This window comes from Cnephaeus nilssonii (genome assembly GCF_951640355.1).
Source record: "Cnephaeus nilssonii genome assembly, chromosome: 1".
Classification (NCBI taxonomy): domain Eukaryota; kingdom Metazoa; phylum Chordata; class Mammalia; order Chiroptera; family Vespertilionidae; genus Cnephaeus; species Cnephaeus nilssonii.
Window position 1 is genome coordinate 45,853,986 of NC_137072.1, and position 18,627 is coordinate 45,872,612.

Below are 18,627 nucleotides of genomic sequence, written 5' to 3' on the forward strand. Positions count from 1 at the left end.
TTTGTTTTAATACTGCTAGGTTTGCCATAAAGGGAAAGCTCAGGTGGGCTTGTCCCCTTTTGATTCCTCTCCATTAGAAGCCAAAGAGGGAAATGCCTAAATTAAACCCTGGCCTAGTCCAAATTACTTCGTCTGGAGATTTTCACTACACAGTAATAGGAGCAAAACATATTTTGGGAGATTGTGTAATCTATTACTCTTTCTTAAACATCCTTAAGCACCTTAAATAGACAAAGTTTTATCTAATTTTTTAAAAGCCTCCAAGATAGAGACACTCCTTTATAAGGGATTTTCAGATTCTATTTTAACAACTGTCCCTGCCAGAAAGTGCTCCCTCATACTCTGGTCTAAGCCTGCTTCCTCTTATTCTATTCTTAGTGCATGCGGAGAACAGCTGGCCACCATCCTCTCTGCACCAACCCTTCATGCACTGGAAAACCAGCAATGGTTTGCCCCTCAGTCTTCTCTCTTCCAGGCTGAATAATCCCAGTTCCTTTAATTTTTCATCACAGATCTTTTTTTTCCAACCCTTTAATCATATTTGTGATTCCTGGCAAAAACAGCAGAAAATATTTTGATTACTTAATCAGAAGTGAGGACAAGTCTCAGTAGTAAGCTGCATTTTAAAAATGATATTCTTTTTAATATAAAGTTAAAAAATGCAAGGAGGAAATATGTTAGTTGAGGGTCCTTAGATCTCAGAATTCCAATCCTGTCCCGTTGCTCCAGTGAGTGAGTCCTATTCCAACACATTCCATACCTCAAAGCCTCCATACCCATGCTGACATGGGAGCACATAAGCTGTGAGCTAGCCCTGCCTATGTTTATACTGATGTAAAAATTAGTATGAAATCTATTCCAGGGGAGCTGCTCCCAGGCCTCTCCTCAGCCTGCTTCCATAAACAGAATCCTTCCTCTGAAACAGCCGGGACTTTCTCCAAGGTCTTGCAGATTAGCAAAGAGAACCGAGTTATTCTGGGGAAGCCGTCGGCTTTTAAGAGTAGTGAGAAACAGTGCGGGTTGCACTAGTATATGCTAATGGCAGCTTCCTGTCTATCTAAATGGTTTCCTCTCCTTTGTAGGGATCAAACTCAAGGTATTTAAAACATTCATCCCTCCACGGCCACAACCTGACACCATTTCCAAATTTCTCTTGCTACCGATAAAAGGTCATAGGACTGGACAACATTTCACCGTGTATTTTTAATTCAAGAGATCACAAGCTGCCTTTTCCCTTGCAACTGGAGTCTGTAAATATCAGGAACACGCAACTGTGTCATATCAACAGCACATTTACACAAAACACAATACCACTAACGAGGAATTACGTGCCCACTTTACATAATTGTCTTTAAAAGAAAAATACAGATAACAAGAATAAATGCATCTTGCTATGTTACACACCCTTCTTTCATAAAGTGAATGGCAGTAAGAGAGTTCAGGTCAGGCCAGAGCTAACGGTGAAGAGGAGAAACAAAGTTCGCAAGCACATTGTACAGCGTATCTTAGGGGAAGTCAATACTACTCGTGGCACAACACTGAACAGATAACAGAATGGCCATCTGCACACATTTCTTTTGAAAATGTCTCCCGTGCTTTGCGACAAGGAACACCTTGTCACCAGGATGAAGGATGGCGTAGGTCACCCGTGCTGAAGGCCAGTTCCTAAAAGAGCCACGGGATGTAGGCAGCACCCACAGACAGCTTTGCATGTGTCTAACAAATGCCCCTTCTGTTTCAAAGGGAGTGTCACTGTCCATTGGGATTGCACAAAAGCAGGCCAACAAGATGGGGGTCAACAACCAGGCTTTCTCTGACCCACTGACCCACTCGTCTCCTAGGCCTGATAGAAGGGAGGAGAAGACAGGAGGTGAAGATTAGAAGAGGAGAGAGCAACATAGGAGTCCATTGCTAGTTGCGGAGTTGCTGGCGCTCTTCATAGCAGTGGCCTCTTTTCAAGCTCACATCATCCAATCCAATCTCCCCGGTGTGACCACGCCTCTTTTCACCTTTGAAGATGACCTAGGGAGAGAACGCACACACTGGTCAAGCCTCCTCTGCCCTTCCCCAGGCATGCTCATTCAGCAGAATGAAGGCGAACTCCCCCCAGTTCTAAACAGTGAACTTAACAGAAGGAAAGACTAGAGAACAGTGTCTCCTGAGGCCTGCATTCTGGTAGAAACGGAAATCCCCAGGAAACTGTTCATCAGACCACGTTACTCAGAACCAGTTGCCCTTTAAAAGCCACACTACACTATAGGCTGCTTCTGTCAACGATTACCTAGGTCAGAAGTAAAAAGACTGATGGCATGCAGAGGTGCAGACGTACAGCCACAGTAAAGATCACCGCCATGCAGCCTCCTCTGATGCTGCCGAGCTCCTCCACGGGGCTCAGACGGCCTGGCTGCCAAATGGAATAGAAGCCAACGCCATAACCCATCAGAGCATGGTTCTACTTACGCACAAACCAAGAACTTCCACTATTCTTGTATTTTGCCTTTGATAGCATCCTTGCTCCATTTCAAAACAAATGAAACCTGTCTATGCTGTGATTTGAAATGATTTATCTTTTTATTTCTCTAAAAAATATATATGAACATATATTAAGAAAAATTTTAAGAAAAAATCAGAGTAACAAAATTTAAGACTCTGGTAAAAGCTGTATGAATGGAGCCTACCTTTTCTTTCTAAAAAGAGTTTACAGAAACTATACCTACCAGCATAGATGCAGAATCTCCTCATAGTTAACAGTTTTAGAAGCAGAAACGTAAAGAAGACACATCCCAAATAAGTTATTTTGGTGAGGTGTTACAGATCACCTCATTGCTACATGTGACTTGGTTACTTAGGATAAAATTTATAAATTCAATCAAGCTTTCCTACATCCTGTTCTGAGCAGAACAATATCTTTCAAGTCTATTGCTCTGGGTCCCACCCAAAGCTGCTTAACTATGCTCTCTCAGGCAAAGAGGGAAAAATGAAGTTTAAAGAAACATTTTGGAGAAAAGCACTCTAGGGTAACTCATGGTGGTCAGCGTTTGAAGTATAAGGAAGGAAAGGAAAAGCAAGAAGAGTTAAGCTCAGCACCCCTGCCTTTTGAAGTTTCTCTTAACATTTTTACTTTACTCATTTTCTTCAATAAAAGTAGGGGATCTACCTTAGGGTGGGGAGAGTGGTGGTGGTCATAGGTTAAAATGAAGAATGTAATAAGAAGCAAAAAGTGATTCAAGAAAGAGGCAAGGAATGGAGTTGTTATGCCCAGAAAAGTAACACAAAACTCTGTCTGAGCCTGAGTTACTAAGAAGAACAATTCGGACCCCAGGGTTCTCCTATGAAAGGAAAACCTCCCAGGTCCACGTCCTTTGCGGTTCTACTTACGCTCTTGATGTCAGCCCCTCGCAGGGTGATCTGTGTTTGCCTCCAGCCATGGCCACCATTTCTTCCCCACAGGGCTGCTCCGTGGGCCCCCTGTTTTCTCACGAACACCTGGAGCGCGCCGGAGTGCAGCCCAGTGACCCTGTGCCTGAACGACAGGCACAGGTCCCCTGAATGCATGAGGTGGCCCAGAGGTAGCACCAGGCGAGCGGCTTTCCCCCCGGGGCCCTTGGCTGTGGAGACTGCCAGGTACTGTCCACCTGCAATGGGAAAGCAGGGCCGTGTGTGTACGTGTGACATCCCTTTCTAGCACAAACAGTATGGACAGTTTTAATCCGCTTCAAAGTCATTTGTAAAGAATCCCTGGTTATTGCAGGAGAAAACGATGACTTATTTCTATGCCTGTCTCAGATTCCATGGTTTTGTGTTTACAGAAAACACTCGCCCATGGTGCTCACGGAGAGGACAAGTTATGCCAAGGACACACAAGAATAAATAATCCTAACGCTGTGACTACTTCCAGTGGAATAGGATCAGACACACACACAGGCATGCACAAACACACACCCTTTCACCACCTCCTGGTCCTCCTCAGGTTATGATTATGTTGTCAAACTGGCTGGCTGATTAGGTGGTTGACGCAAGTTGCCAGGGAGAATTTTTCTACATGGATAATTAACCTCCGGGCAGTAGAGCAGATGTGGTTTAAAGGGCATTAAATCTGTTTATTATCTCTTCTCCCTATTTTTATTTATTTATTAACTCTAGAGAGAAAACAGCCCTTTAACAATGCCAGAGCTTGCCCTGGCCGGTGTGGCTCAGTAGGTTGAGCATTATCCTGTGCACCAAGAGGTCATCGGTTTTATTCCCAGTCAGGGCACATGCCCAGGGTTGCGGTCTTGATCCACCTAGGGGGGCTGTGCAGGAGGCAGTGGGCCAATGTTTCTCTGTCTCACTGATGTTTCTTCTCTCCCTCTCCCTTCCTCTCTAAAATCAATCCTGTATAATAAAAGGCTAATATGCAAATCAACCAAATGGCAGAACCACTGGTCTCTATGACACGCACTGACCACCAGGGGGCAGATGCTCAATACAGGAGCTGCCCCCTGATGGTCAGTGTGCTCCGAAGCGGGGCTCACAGCTGGCGAGCACAGCAGCGGTGGCACGAGCCTCTCCCGCCTCCACAGCAGCACTAAAGATGTCTGACTGACAGCTTAGGCCTGTTCACCGCAGGGAGCTGCCTAAGCTGTCAGTCAGACACCCCCCAGGGCTCCCAGACTGCAAGACATGAATTTCGTGCACCGGGCCTCTAGTAAAAACATATCTAAAATAAAACTAAACAAAACAACAACAAAAAGCCAGAGCTTGCTATGCTTCTCACACTGGAGTGCAGCTCACCCCACAAAGATGCAGAGGTGTTCTGAAAACCCTCCACTTCCTGAAACATCAGCTTTATTTAAAGATAAGCAGCTTACAATGTGTTATATAATAAGAAATATATAATAAGTAGAATGTAATATGTACATTCTTATTACATATACATGAACACAAAGTGTTAATAAAAGCTGTCACTTTGGGCGGACACTTTGTCCTCAGATCCCTGGGGCCATAGAGCGTGCCTCCCCATTGTTAGAGGGATTGCAATTAGGGGGAAAAGTTTGAGCAGCAGTGAGTGGGGAGAAAGCTGCTTCTCAAGAGAGGGAAAGTTACAAGTCGTATTTGAAGCTCCATCCAAGTACAAATGACATCCCTCTCAGGCTGCTTAATTGGAGCCAACTGAAAACACACTGTGTTTCTGCACCGATTTACCCACAGGAAACGGTGGTGTGAATGCTGAACACATGTGTCTACTTTGGTAGAAACCCCACTTATTTTTCAATGAAAAGACAGCCACTTATTTTTATGCTTAATCTGTATCAGAGATGCTGGAGTTTGGGGTGTCCTCCTATTTGTCAAGTGACTGCTCCTCTCCCACGTGCTCTGAGCAGTGGCAGCACCAGCAGGGGATGTCTGGGCCCGTACTCTGTACCAGGCTGTGCTGAGTGCTCCAGGGGCACCTCATGAACCCTGAAGGCTGGTTTTACCGATGCAGAGTTAGGGCTTTGAGGTGACGTCACCCAAGGTGTCACCCAGTGAGGGGCAGAGTGGAGGTTTGAGTTCAGAACTGTCTGAGCCCCGTATCCAGCACGTGCTGCCCTCAGGTTGGATCACTGGCGTGCCTGCTTCTCTCCCCCGGGAGATGGCAGAACCCATCGCTGCCCCAAACCACCCCAGGGCATCCCTAGCACATGGTAGGAGTGTAATGCCAGCTGTTGAATAAGTGATGTTCTACGAAGACAGAAGGAAAAAACCTGCAAAGAAATGGGTCCTTGAGTCATATACTTGACCCACCACCAACAAAATTTCTTATCCTCCGTCCACCCCCGCCGCCCCCATTAATCCAAATGATATTTTAGGCCAAAATATTTAGATGTATTTTAAATGTCTCCCCGTAAGTCAGCTTTTGAATCGTCACAGGTAGGTTGCTTAAGACGAAGATATAAGGTTATTACAGTTAAACCTGCAAGTTTTAAGAAAACAAGGATTATCTTAAGTCTCTGTGGAATGTATACTAACATGACTGCCAGACGCCGCCTGCGAATAAGACAACCTAACCAACCAAGGCAGCCTAATAAGAGTCAAATAATCCTTTTGAGAGGCACTTAAAACCCTGTCGTGTTAAATATGAGCAGAACTACCGTTGCTCTCCCTCCGTGGAGCTGCTCTGTGAACATTTTGCAGTGTTATAACTTATGTTTTTTTCATAAATGTATCAGCCATTTTTCTATGACAAATACAGACATTTTTTCATAGCTGTATGTCATTAATAACTTAGCCAGTTTTTTACTGAAGAACATTTAAGTTGTTTCCAGACTTTCACACTTAAGATAATACTATAAAGTAGTAAGACAAGCAAAAAAAAAAAAATTTGTGACACATGAATAGGACTAAGTTTTCTTTTCACATAAAGAGCTTAAAAACCAATAATAAAAAACACAAAAGAAAAATAAAAAGCATCTCAGAAAAAAAGACTTTTAAAAAATGTGAAAAAATGGCCAGCTTTTCAGAATAAAATAAACATTCAAATGAGATGACTTTCTACCAATAAGCCTGGAAAAGTTTTAAAAAGTAGTTTAATAAGATCTGTGTTGGGGGTGGTCCTTAAATATTGTTTGGGGGAGTATAAATTGCTATAAACCCGTATGAAGGGCATCTCAGTAAAATCTATCAAAATTCAAAATGCAAGTTCCCTTTGATTTGGCATTCCACAGCTAGGATAAGATGTAGTCAAACACGTCTGAAATGATATGTGCGTAAGGTTTTCACTGCAGTATTGTCTGAAAAACGGGAAGATTGGAAACAACGGAAATGCTCCTCAGTGGGTGGCTGGTTAAACACAAGGGAACATCTAAGGAATAATGGAGTAACCGTCATTAGTAAGAATGAGGGTGTTCTCTATGTTCTGATACAGGACAATCTTCAACAACAATGGTGAATGCTATTGTAATGGTAATTCGGGGACAGGCACTGCTTTAAATACGTTGAATAGAGACTATTGGTTATCCTCGGTTAAGTAACGTGCTCAAGGTCTGAGCTAGTAAGCTGTGGTACTGGGTTTCAGCCCAGGCATTCTGTCTTTCAAGTCCTTGTTCTTCATGTCATCTCTTAGCATAATATCCTTAAGTGACAAAAGCAAGGTAAGTAACAGGGAGCTTTGTGGTTGTGTGGACAACTATATCTCTGGAAAGATAACCAAGAAACTGGTTGTTTCTGGGAGGGTAACTGAGAGCCGGGGCTGGAAGGCAGCTTGTATCTTCACTGTGGATTTATTTTTCCGTTTTGCTTTTTAATGCTACACCAGACATACTTGTACGTACACGCTGGCATGCCTGTTATGTATTTAAGTGAATTCCTTGCAGCTAGCAGTAGCAGACAGGGCACTGAGTCAGCCGCCTTTAACCCTTGATCCCCAGTGATCAGGGTTCCAGGAAAAGGGCCTCAGGTGCAGCCTTGACATCTATGGAGAAGGGTGTGTCTTCAGGGCCAGCGCTACATGCCTGCTGTGAATCACCACATCTGTTGACAGCACAACTTTCCATTCCTAATAGCAGTGGTTCCCAACGTGGGGCATATGCCCCACAGGGGGCTATTTGATTTTTAAGGGGGGCAATTCAAGAATGAGTTATTAACAGTGAATTTTTTACATTTCTTATGGTTTAGGGGCCTCATATATAGTATATCCTACCTAATAATAAGACAAATATGCAAATTGACCATACCTCCGACACACCCACCCACAAGCCACGCCCACAAGCCACGCCCATAATCCAATCAGAGCGAGTATGCAAATTAACCCAACCAAGATGGCTACAGCCACAGAGAGCGAGGTTTCCTAGGTAACAGAGGAAGCCAAGCTTTCCGCCTGCCCTTGCCAGGCCTAAGCCTCCACTCAAGCTACAAAGTTTCAATTATAGAAGGTAAACAAATTCAAACAGAAATGGTGGCAGAATGGAGCTTGAGAGAGCAGGCCAGGGTTGCCCCCGGCAACAGGGGAAGCAAAACTTTCCGCACACCCTGGCCGGGCCCAGGCCTCCACTTAAGGTTACAAAGTTTCAATTATAACCCCAACAGAAATGGCTGCCGGCCTCGGAGGGAGCCCCAGGCTTGGCTCCGCTCCAGGCTACAAATTTTCAATTGTAGAAGGAAAATAAATTCCAGATACCAGGGCCTCTGCTTGGGTTGCCAAGGGGCGTGGCCGGCCTGCAAACCACCACAGGCCCCTCGCTCAGGCCACCCCACGCCCCAAGGGAACCCCACCCTGATCAGGGATACCCTTCAGGGCAAACCAGCTGGCCCCCTCCCCTGTACCAGGCCTCTATCCTATCTAATAAAAGAGTAATATGCAGATTGATCATCACTGCAACACACAATATAGCTGCCCCCATGTGGACACAAGATGGCCACCACAAGATGGCCAGCAGGAGAGGGCAGTTGGGAGGCACCCTGTCTGCAAGGGAGGGCAGTTGAGAGGGACCAGGCCTGCAAGGGAGGGCAGTTGGAGGTGATCAACCCTGCAGGAGAGGGCAGTTAGGGTGACCAGGCCGGCAGAGGAGGGAAGTTGGGGGCTAACAGGCTGGCAGCAGAGTGGTTAGGGGGTGATCAGGCTGGCAGGCAGAAGCAGTTAGGGGCAATCAGGAAGGCAGGCAGGCAAGTAGTTGGGAGCCAGCAGTCCCAGATTGGATAGGGTACAGGCTGGGCTGAGGGACAACCCCCCTCCGTGCACGAATTTCGAGCACCGGGCCTCTAGTCTATATATATAAAAGCCTAAGCAACCAGCCGGCTGGTAGCTATGATGCAGACTGACCACCAGGGGGCAGACACTCAACCCAGGAGCAAAAACCACAGGCATGGAAACATGGAACAGACTGATGAATCTCAGAGGAGAGGGGGGAGGGCAGGAAGAGATTAACCAAAGATCGTATATGCATACTAGAGGCCCAGTGGGATCCCTCGGCCTGGCCTGCGGGGATTGGAATGAAACTGGCTCTCCAACATCCTCCAAGGGGTCCTGGATGACAAAAGGGTGCAGGCCAGGCCAAGGGTCTCCACTGCTGCACGAATCCATGCACCGGGCCTCTAATAAACATATATTGTGACATATTTATGCATTTCAGTTCTCTTTATATGTTTTACAACTTTATTTGCTATTTTTTCATATCACTTCGTATTTTTTTTTTTAACAAGTTCTTAGTGATTTCTTCCTCAGTACTTCAACTATCCTTTTGTTCTTTTATTTTCTCTTTCATGGATGCCATGTTCTTTGGAAGCTTGTTTAGACCAAGTTAAAGGCCTTTTAGGCTTCTTCCATGTGAATAGGAGTTTACTTTTTGAATAATAAGAATTATATGTCACGGGGGGGGGGTGGTAATCAGGATTTTAGAGATGTTTAGGTAGGGCATGGCCAAGAAAAGGTTAGGAACCATTGCTTTAGAGGAATGTATTAATTTCACTATCTCACAATTAAGTTTAAGATTAAATGTGATAAACACAACCCAATGACCTCAAGGGAGGGCAGCTAGCAAATGCAATTATTTTACAGCTGTTTCTCAAAGTTGTAAATTTATTTGAGAATTTTCTTTTCTTGGAGATATTAGCATAAAAGAATATTTGCATTTCTGGGTCTTGGATAAGAAATGCATATTTAAATCAGTCCTAACTGTGGAAATCCAAACATATGTTCCTTTTTAAATGGTATAATCTAGATAGAAACAATTTAGAAACAGCTAGCTTGGTAATTAGAGAATTCACAGATAGAATTCATTAAATTGCTTATATTTATATACATACAACCTCACCTAAACATCCTAGAAGAAAAACAGCATTCTGCATTAAGAAGCTTAATTAGTATTTCTCCATCAGTATTTGGTTAGAATTCCCCACCACAGCCTAAAAAGCCCATCTGCAATGCCACCTTGATATCTCCTACCCTCTTCCAACCCTCTGCCCTCCTTCGGTCTCCTGTCCATTTTCCAAGCTGGAGCCCCGCTGCTCACCGCTCTCCTGTGGGTTACCTGGGCATTCCATTCTCAGTCAGAGGCTCTCAGAGCTGGCGTAAGAGGCTTTCTAACCCAATGCTTATCCAGTGCTCAAAACATCTTGCCATACGTTACCACCGACAGAGAGCTCCTTAGACAACAGCCTGAGCTCTTTTTAAACAGCCCTGACTATGGGGAAGTTCTGTAGAGAGTGAGCCAAAGTCCACCTCTCTGTAGTTGTCACCTACTGATCTGACTTCCATCCCTTTGTGGTCACAGAGCAATGGTGATAGCCGTTGTCAGTCAAGTACGAAGGCAGCCCTGTTCCACTGTTTCTTCTCCAGGCTAAACACTCTGGTCCCTCCCCCTGCTCTTGCACAGGCTTTGGGACCCCTGTCCATCCAGGTCTTTCTGAATTACCAACACTTATCTCTATTCTTCTCAGACCAGAAAGAACCCACCAAAATGGATTTTCCAATCTTAAAAAAACAACAACACAACTTCCCCTCCCCCCACCCCCGCACATATTTCTTGGGAAATGACCCAACTTTTTGGCAGTAAAAACACAGGGTTCAGTGCTCGCTTCGGCAGCACATATACTAAAGTTGGAACGATATAGAGAAGATTAGCATGGCCCCTGCACAAGGATGACACGCAAATTTGTGAAGCATTCCATATTAAACACACACACACACACACACACACACACACACACACACACACACAGGGTTCACTCATTGATTTCACCACCCACTAAAATTCTAAAGTCTTGCACACTTACCGCTAAGGCACTTCTTCCCCTCCCACGGCTGCGTCCCTGGTTTCTAGACCAGGAGCCCTACCTTGTATTCATCCCCATTAGATTCCACCTTCTTAAATGGGACCCGCTGGTCTAATGTTGTGAAGCTGGTGTGTCAGCACAGCTCCACACTTTCCCCTCTGGCTTCACGCCATCCCGTTTGGGAAGTGTGCCTTCAGTATCCAATTCAACAGCCAGTTCATCCAAGTCATTGGTAAATCCCGGGGCAACCCCAGGAGATCACGCACACCTCCTCAGGAGCCACCCAGGCACACCCCGCGGCCACCGCTGCCTTTCCATTGGTTCTGTGCTATCACAGCCGAATCGCCATTTCCAACTTTTGTTTTTGCCTGCCATTTTAATTTCCAATCTTATCATTTTTCTTTTTGCCTGCCATTTTAATTGCCAATCCTCTTCTCATTTTTCTATCAGAGGGCAAGTGGAATTTGGGTCACAAGTTTAAACATTTACCTATGAGATGAATAATAAAAAAATGTTGGAAAGTACTAAATTGGTTCTATAACATGGTATTGAAATTCTAAAAATCAAGTCTTGTATTATCTACATAGACTATCTACGTAGATGTGTAATGAATTCTTTAGAGTTTATTTAGCATAAACTACTCTCTCCAGTGTACTTTACTTGAAAGGGTTATTCATTATGACCATGAACATGCATGGCTGCTAACAATCCTCCCTTTGGTAGCAAACGACTTCAGGTCAGCGGTCAGTTGCATCCACAGGCCTGAGATCTGCTCATGGACCACGCGCACTACCATAGGAGACGGAGGCCAGTCTGCGGGGGAGTGAGGACCCCAGAACACTGCTGGCCGATCCGGACACTGAACTGCCTCGGAGGCTGCGTGGGCAGCACAGAGAGGTCTGGATGTGAAGTCCATTCTTTTGCTCCATGGACTTAGGAAGTTTATGCACACTCTGGGCCTCAGTATTTCCTTCGTGAAATAAAAACAATATTTAACCTGCTTCCCAGGGTGGATAAAAGGATATTAGACAAAATTAATGAAATGATGAATGACTCAAGCCTGTGGTAGGTATTAATTAAATGTTGGTGTCTTTCTAATTCACAGATATATGTGACATTAATAATACGAATGTTGTCCTAATAGTCATAGGGATGTACAGTACAGCATAGGGAATATAGTCAGTAATATAATAACTGTGTATGGTGCCAGGTGAATACTTGAATTATCAGGGTGATCACTTTGTAAATTATGTAACTGTCTACCATGGCGTTATAGCCTGAAACTAATGTAAAATAATATTTGGCAACTGTAATTAAAAAATAACATTAAAATGTATAATAATATTGTCCTGCTCACAGTTAACCTTCAATGAATGAGAGATCTAACAGGAGAGTGAGAGGGACTGCTTTGTGTGTATGCATGCACGTCGTGAAAATAATAGCTAAAAGAAATCTAAGAAACCCATTTGAATTTATAGAATATTCATATTTTTAAAAGCTTACCTCAAATTTTCATTGTTCAATATTTGTCTAGTATTTTAATCTTAGGGGATTTAATGAACTGTTTTAGACTAATATTTTAATACCTTTCTACTCACGATGTGCATCAAGGATTAGTGCCAGAGGTATCCCCAAGGAACTTGTTAGAAAGGCATCAAAATCTACATTTTCACAAGGCCCCCAGCTGATTTGTACAAATGCTGAAGTTTGAGAATAACTGGTTTAACAGAGCATACCCTCTCTCGAGTTAACATTTGTGTGTTTTCTGTTCTTCTGTATAATACTTGGGATGGTATTTAACAACTAGGCTTTTAATTAACAACATCCTTTTTAGTTAACGATATACTTTTTCTTCACATATTGTCCCTTTCATTTCTAAATCTAGAATCAGAAATATAAAAAGAAGTCAAATTCCTCATCCTTTCATTAAGTTGACATCATCCATAAAAGATTCAATTACTGAGGGGAGGGAAAAAACCAACAATATGTAGCTTTGCTTCCTGGAACAAAACAACAAAACATCTTGCAAGTACTAAAACTTTAGATTAGTAGGAAGTGTTCAATTTAAAAGCCTATTAATTTTTCCAAGGAACTATGTCTAAATCCACCTTACTATAAGAACATTCTTTAGCGGAATAAATAATGGTAATTATAACTAATTTCTCCAGCATCTAAGTTAGAGTGACATTTTTTCAGAGAGGTATTCACAACTTCACAGAAATTTCAGGCTCCTTCAACTATGTCTCAAATCTTAAAAAAGTGAAAAACTGCATGGCTGATGTACTTCTTTTATGCTTGGGAATGGGGCACAACAAGTAAATTGAAAATTATAAGTTAGAATAAGCCCACGTGTTTTATTTACCAAGCCTTTTAATGAACTACTCACCTTCCCATAATATAATTCTAGTTGACAGCTAGCAAATGGACTATGAATACTGGACAAGATCTCTCTTTACCTCTTAGGGATGTGCTACAGTGCCCTTGGCTAGCAGAGTTGGGCCTTCCAAGGGCATCAACCGGAAATGGGTCCTAGAGCTAAACTGGGCTTACCTGCTGGATCCCTCACTGGTTCCCAGTGCAAGTCACTGTCTTTCTCCCTGATCCATCCACAAAGCCCATGGTCAAAACTGCAACTATGTATCAGGACACCTGCAAGGAAATGACCAGAAAGACGAGTAAACCACAATGCACAACAGAAACGCACTTGTTAACAAGGTTATCGGTACAAGTGTTCTCTCCCATCTGCACTTCACTAACCCACCAGAACTTCTCTCCAGGAGATCAAAAGGGAATCACATGAAACCCTTCTCAGCACAATTGTGCCTGTGTGCTCAGCTATAAAAACACAGCACACAAATGTTGCCAATTATGACCTTTTACATCAGTGGTTCTCAACCTTTCTAATGCCGCGACCCTTTAATACAGTTCCTCATGTTGTGGTGACCCCCAACCATAAAATTATTTTAATTGTTACTTCATAACTGTAATTTTGCTACTGTTAATGAATCGTAAGGTAAATATCTGTGTTTTCTGATGGTCTTAGGCTGTACAGCAGCGGTTCTCAACCTGAGGGGACCCCACCCATGCACGAATTCATGCACTGGGCCTCTACACACACACACACACACACACACACACACACACACACACACACACACACACTGAGTGGCCAGATTATTATGCGTTCAGAGATCATAATAATCTGTCCACTATCTATCTATTGGTATATAATTTTTTTAAAAGGTAATGATGACTTGTCCTAGACGGTTTGGCTCAGTGGATAAAACATCGGCCCACAGACTAAAGGTACTGGGTTTGATTCCAATTAAGAGCATGTACCTTGGTTGCAGGCTCAATCCCTGATCCTGGTCAGGGCGTGTGCGGGAGGCAACCAATTGATGTGTCTCTCTGCCTGTCTCTCCCCCTCCCTTAGACTCTCTCTAAAAAAATCAATGGCAAAATGTTCTAGGGTGAGGATTAACAACAACGAAAATAATGATGACTCAATTACTTGTGCCCAACTGATATAACAGCAGAGGAAACCAAGTTGGGGGAAAAAAAGGATCTATAATTTTCCTAGGTGTAACCTAATAATCTATAATTTAAAAATTATTTTCATGAAATGGAGGAAAACAATAAAATGTCATTATAACAGTAGTAAGAATATAAGTGTCTTGGGGTGGTAAATACACCATTCAATATACAGGTGATATGTGGTAGAATTGTACACCTGAAACCTATATAATTTTATTAACCAATGTCAGCCCAATAAATTCAATTTTAAATAAAATAAGTATCTACCTGGATCATCCTTTGCTTCATCATCTGCACTGACTCCTCTTTCAATTTCAAATATTTCAAACAAATCATTTGAAGGGTGCCGTGGAACTGTAAGAGAGAGAGAGAGAGGTTTTGATAAAAGGGCAATGCCTTTAACAAGGGGCAGGGGAGAAAGACCTGGGCATCCACTCATCTGGAAGAACCCCAAACTTTTCATTACACTTCACGTGAAGATTCCCGAAGTTTGTTCTGCAGTGATGTATACGGTAACATTTATCTGTGTGCAAATAAGATCTGGTTTTCACAAGTTTTTAAATTTCAACACAAAAACACATTCAAAGGTTTTCATCTGGAAAATACATTTTACTAGTAAAAGAGCTACTAATTTTGAGTAAAATATTCATCTCCATGAAATTCAAAATTGTGTCTCTATAAAAGATACACTGTGAACGCTAGGTTGAGGATGTTTTGATGGAAATGCCTGCCAGCGGGGTGAGTGGTTTGGTTTTCTAACCACAGCACCCACTGCCCTCCATGAGCTCTGCACACTGGTGCAGGCTCATCTGGACTTCTTACCAGGGCTGGAGTTGCTTAGGCGGGGGCCCTGGCTCCTTTAAGATAAAATCCAAAGGCCTTGGTGCAGCATTCACAGCTCCTTCTTCCCCCCACCCCACCCCACAGTGCCCAAACATGCCATTCATTTTCAGTCTCTGACTGTCCCGAGCTTGGGAGGCTCTTCCTGCTAATTAACCTGCCAAACTTCCCTCTTCCTTCACTGCCCAGTGTAAATATCTTCCTTCATTGCCCAGTGTAAATATCACTGCCTGGGTGAAAACTTTCATGCCCCGGGCAAATTAAATCCCCCCGCCCCCCTGTAGTTCAGACTCCTCTTTCTACACCTCTATTCCATTTTTTCATAGACTTGCAGTTATTTACACACACATGTGTGTCTGTCCCTCTGCTAATCTCTGAGGTCCTAGAGGACATCAATCATGTCTTATTCATGCGGCATTTCCGGGGCCTGACCTGGTGACAGACACTCAGTAAGTGTTTACTGAACAAATGTGAAGATCTTGTCAAGAAACCCATGCACTCTGTCAACTCTTCCTCACTGAAACAAGTAGGACAGAGCTTAATTACCCACTTCTAAAAACATGGATTCATTTAACTAATTAGTTGCTTGTTCTTTTAACGTGTATTTGATTACCGCCCATATGCCAAGCACTGTGGGCGGCCACGCCGGCAGGGAGAAAGGGGTGAGTCAGTTCAACAAGGACCTGGCCCTCATGGAGCCTGCACTTGAATGAGAGAGGCAGACAGACTCGAAGACCAATGAATACCACAATTCTCAGCGCTGAAAAGGGCCAGGAAGGAAAACACCCGATGACGTCATGGAGAGTGACAGGTGGGAATGGGGGTGGTGGTGGAGGGGAATTCTTGGCCAAAGACCAGAGAATACTCCCTTTTCTTTGACAGAATTTAAATTAATTAGCTCTATTTTTACAAGGCAGGGAGTGAAAGATGTAGAACACCAGGGAACACACATTAGTCAAAAGGGTTCTTTTTTGACAATGTACCTATTATTTTTAGCAACAGTTTCAAAAATTAATAATCTCATAATATTTACACTGATTTTCTAAAAGCTTATTGCTTTGATTTTTTTCTGTTTCAAAAGCCAGACAGTAAATCGCCCTCACCTTCTGCCTCACACACTCACATGTAAGCAGCCTGTGAAGAATAAAGAAGAGAAGCTAGTTCACAGACAAGCTCTAGACTGCAGGGAGCCTCAAACTTTTTAAACAGGGGGTCAGTTCACTGTCCCTCAGACCGTTGGAGGGCCGGACTATAGTTTAAAAAAAAACTATGAACAAATTCCTATGCACACTGCACATATCTTATTTTGAAGTAAAAAAAACAAAATGGCAAAAACACTCGCATGTGGCCCGCGAGCCGTAGTTTGAGGACGCCTGCTCTAGAGACACTACCTGATCACAGGTGCTCTGGGGTGAGGCAAATGCCCTCCCTCTTGTACACCCAGATGACTGACAGCAATGACACCCAATTATAGTGTTCCTTTCCTTGTTGAGGCTCTGAGGAGGAGACTGTCCACTAGAAATACTACAAAGTTGTAGGCAATCACAATTCATTTCTCATGACAGAGAAAGTTAGAAAAAACTCTAATAAGACCATCATTTCTTTGTTCCCTTAATCTTGTTGTAACTTATACAAATTATCTCTGGATTGGAATAGCTCCAGTCTTAAGGTACCATATTTTAGGGGCATTCTGATGGTTTGTCAGCTCCCTTTTTTCCAGATGAAGGACTGTCAGATGGCAAGAAGTCTAGGTGGACGGGGGAGGACCGCTCCAAAGTTTCCTGGTGCAAGAGGACTGCTTTACAAAGGGGGATCAAGGAGGTCCTCTCTGAGGAAGCACCATTTGGATGGAGAGAGGAAGAACATGGAACCTTCCAAGCAAAGTGTTGGAGTAGGAGAAGTACAAAAAAAGCGCTCAGAATAGTTGGAGAAAGGTGTTCTCAGTGGCTAGAGGATGCTGAGAGACAGAGAAAGTGGTCTGGGATGAGGCAGAAGAGAAAGGAAAGGTCCAGATCACACATTTGGAAAACAGCAACCCAGAGAATTAGTCATCCAACAACTTGCTCCATGTCAGATGGTTCATTAGTATCTTCAGCACTGGGTTTCCAAGAGCTATTCAATTCAGCAGCGGCTGATCACACACACCTTTATTTTCATTCACTGGGAAACGTTCCAAGGAATGTAGAGACCTGAAGTGCTCGGCAGCTATTAGTTCTTACAATGGCGTGCACTCTGCTCTGTGACTCTGCCACAGTATTTAACTCTCCTTCCTCACACACCGCAGTCTGGACTGCTAAGAGCGTCCCACTGCTGTGCCAAGAGAAGGTACACTACCCACTCCCTGGTGTAGTTTACCGTTTCGGTGAAAATGCTAAGTGAAACAAGCAGTGAGGGGGGAAATCAAGCAGTATGATCTCAACTATGGTCAAGAGAAATGAGTGAAACAAACCAAAAATTTGGACTAGAAAAAAATATGGTAAAAAATACACCCATATGCTAATCGTGGTGGTCTGATTATTGGAAAGAAAAGTGTTATTTTCTCATTTGTTGGTTTGCAATTCTAAATCTTTAAGGTTGTTTATAAAATGAATTTCGATTAGGAAAAAAACTTACTTAAAACATTGAAAGAAAGGAGACTTCTATCAGAACACATACAGACCCGACCCCATGGCAACTATGTCTGTTACTTGTGTTTTGTCTGCTCAGAGGACTCTGAACAGAATCTTCATACCTGTTGTTAAATATGAGGCTATGAAATTGAAATGTATGTGTGTAATTTAAATATATTCTTTGATTTATAGAGCTGGTGTAATCACTGCAGAAAATGTTAATTAAAATAAATGACTAGCCATGCCCCAAAACACAAAGTATAACCAAGAAAGATGCTAATACATGATCTTCCTAATTATCCTTCCCTGCATCGTATTTGGGCTAACAGTCAACTTAAATATATATAAACAAATATCAACTATTCTCTGTAGCTGAGCCATTAATTCTCAAAATCAGAATGGTATGATTTTAGAGATAGAAAAGGATCAGAGAAATCTAACAATACCATTCCTCTAGCATCTTTTCGTCCATCCTCCCCCCCTCTATTCCATCCACATGCTAATGCAATCAATCAAGGAAGTGAGCATCCACTGGGTCCCCGGTGCTGGGCTAAGAGCTTGTTGTGAAGCAAAGAGCATGCTTTTGCCTTCAGAGGATCTACGGTCCAGATGTAAAGACAGACACCTAACAATTTCCCCAGGTAATGAGTGCTTTAAAAGTGAGGTAGAGGAAGCTCTGTGAGCATGGGGGGTGAGGAGAAAGGGGGACTAGCAGGAGGAGGACGGATGAGTGAAAACCTCCGAGAGGTGATGCCTATACCAGGGCATAAAGGATGAGTTCCTGTGAGGTGGCACCCTAAAGAATGAAGGTGTGTGGGACTGAATGCTCATTAGAGCTGGAGAGCTCACAGGGGAAGAAGGGTACCACAGGAATGAAGCTGGAGATGCAGGCAGACTGTGCAGGGCCTTTTAA

General features: G+C 43.3%; 1 protein-coding gene across 4 annotated transcripts in view; it reads right to left on the reverse strand.

Annotated features, from left to right (window-relative positions):
* Positions 1 to 377: 377 nt before the first annotated feature.
* NPNT (nephronectin) overlaps positions 378 to 18,627 on the reverse strand; it is an 86,674-nt gene continuing 68,424 nt past the window's right edge. For all 4 annotated transcript variants that reach the window (XM_079766261.1, XM_079766262.1, XM_079766263.1 and 1 more), the window contains 4 exons: positions 14,533 to 14,619; positions 13,282 to 13,380; positions 3,379 to 3,635; positions 378 to 2,022 (listed from right to left, as the gene is read on the reverse strand). In XM_079766261.1, coding sequence (XP_079622387.1) covers positions 1,912 to 2,022; positions 3,379 to 3,635; positions 13,282 to 13,380; positions 14,533 to 14,619 — 554 coding nt within the window. In that variant the 3' untranslated portion in view covers positions 378 to 1,911. The remainder of the gene's footprint in view (positions 2,023 to 3,378; positions 3,636 to 13,281; positions 13,381 to 14,532; positions 14,620 to 18,627) is intronic.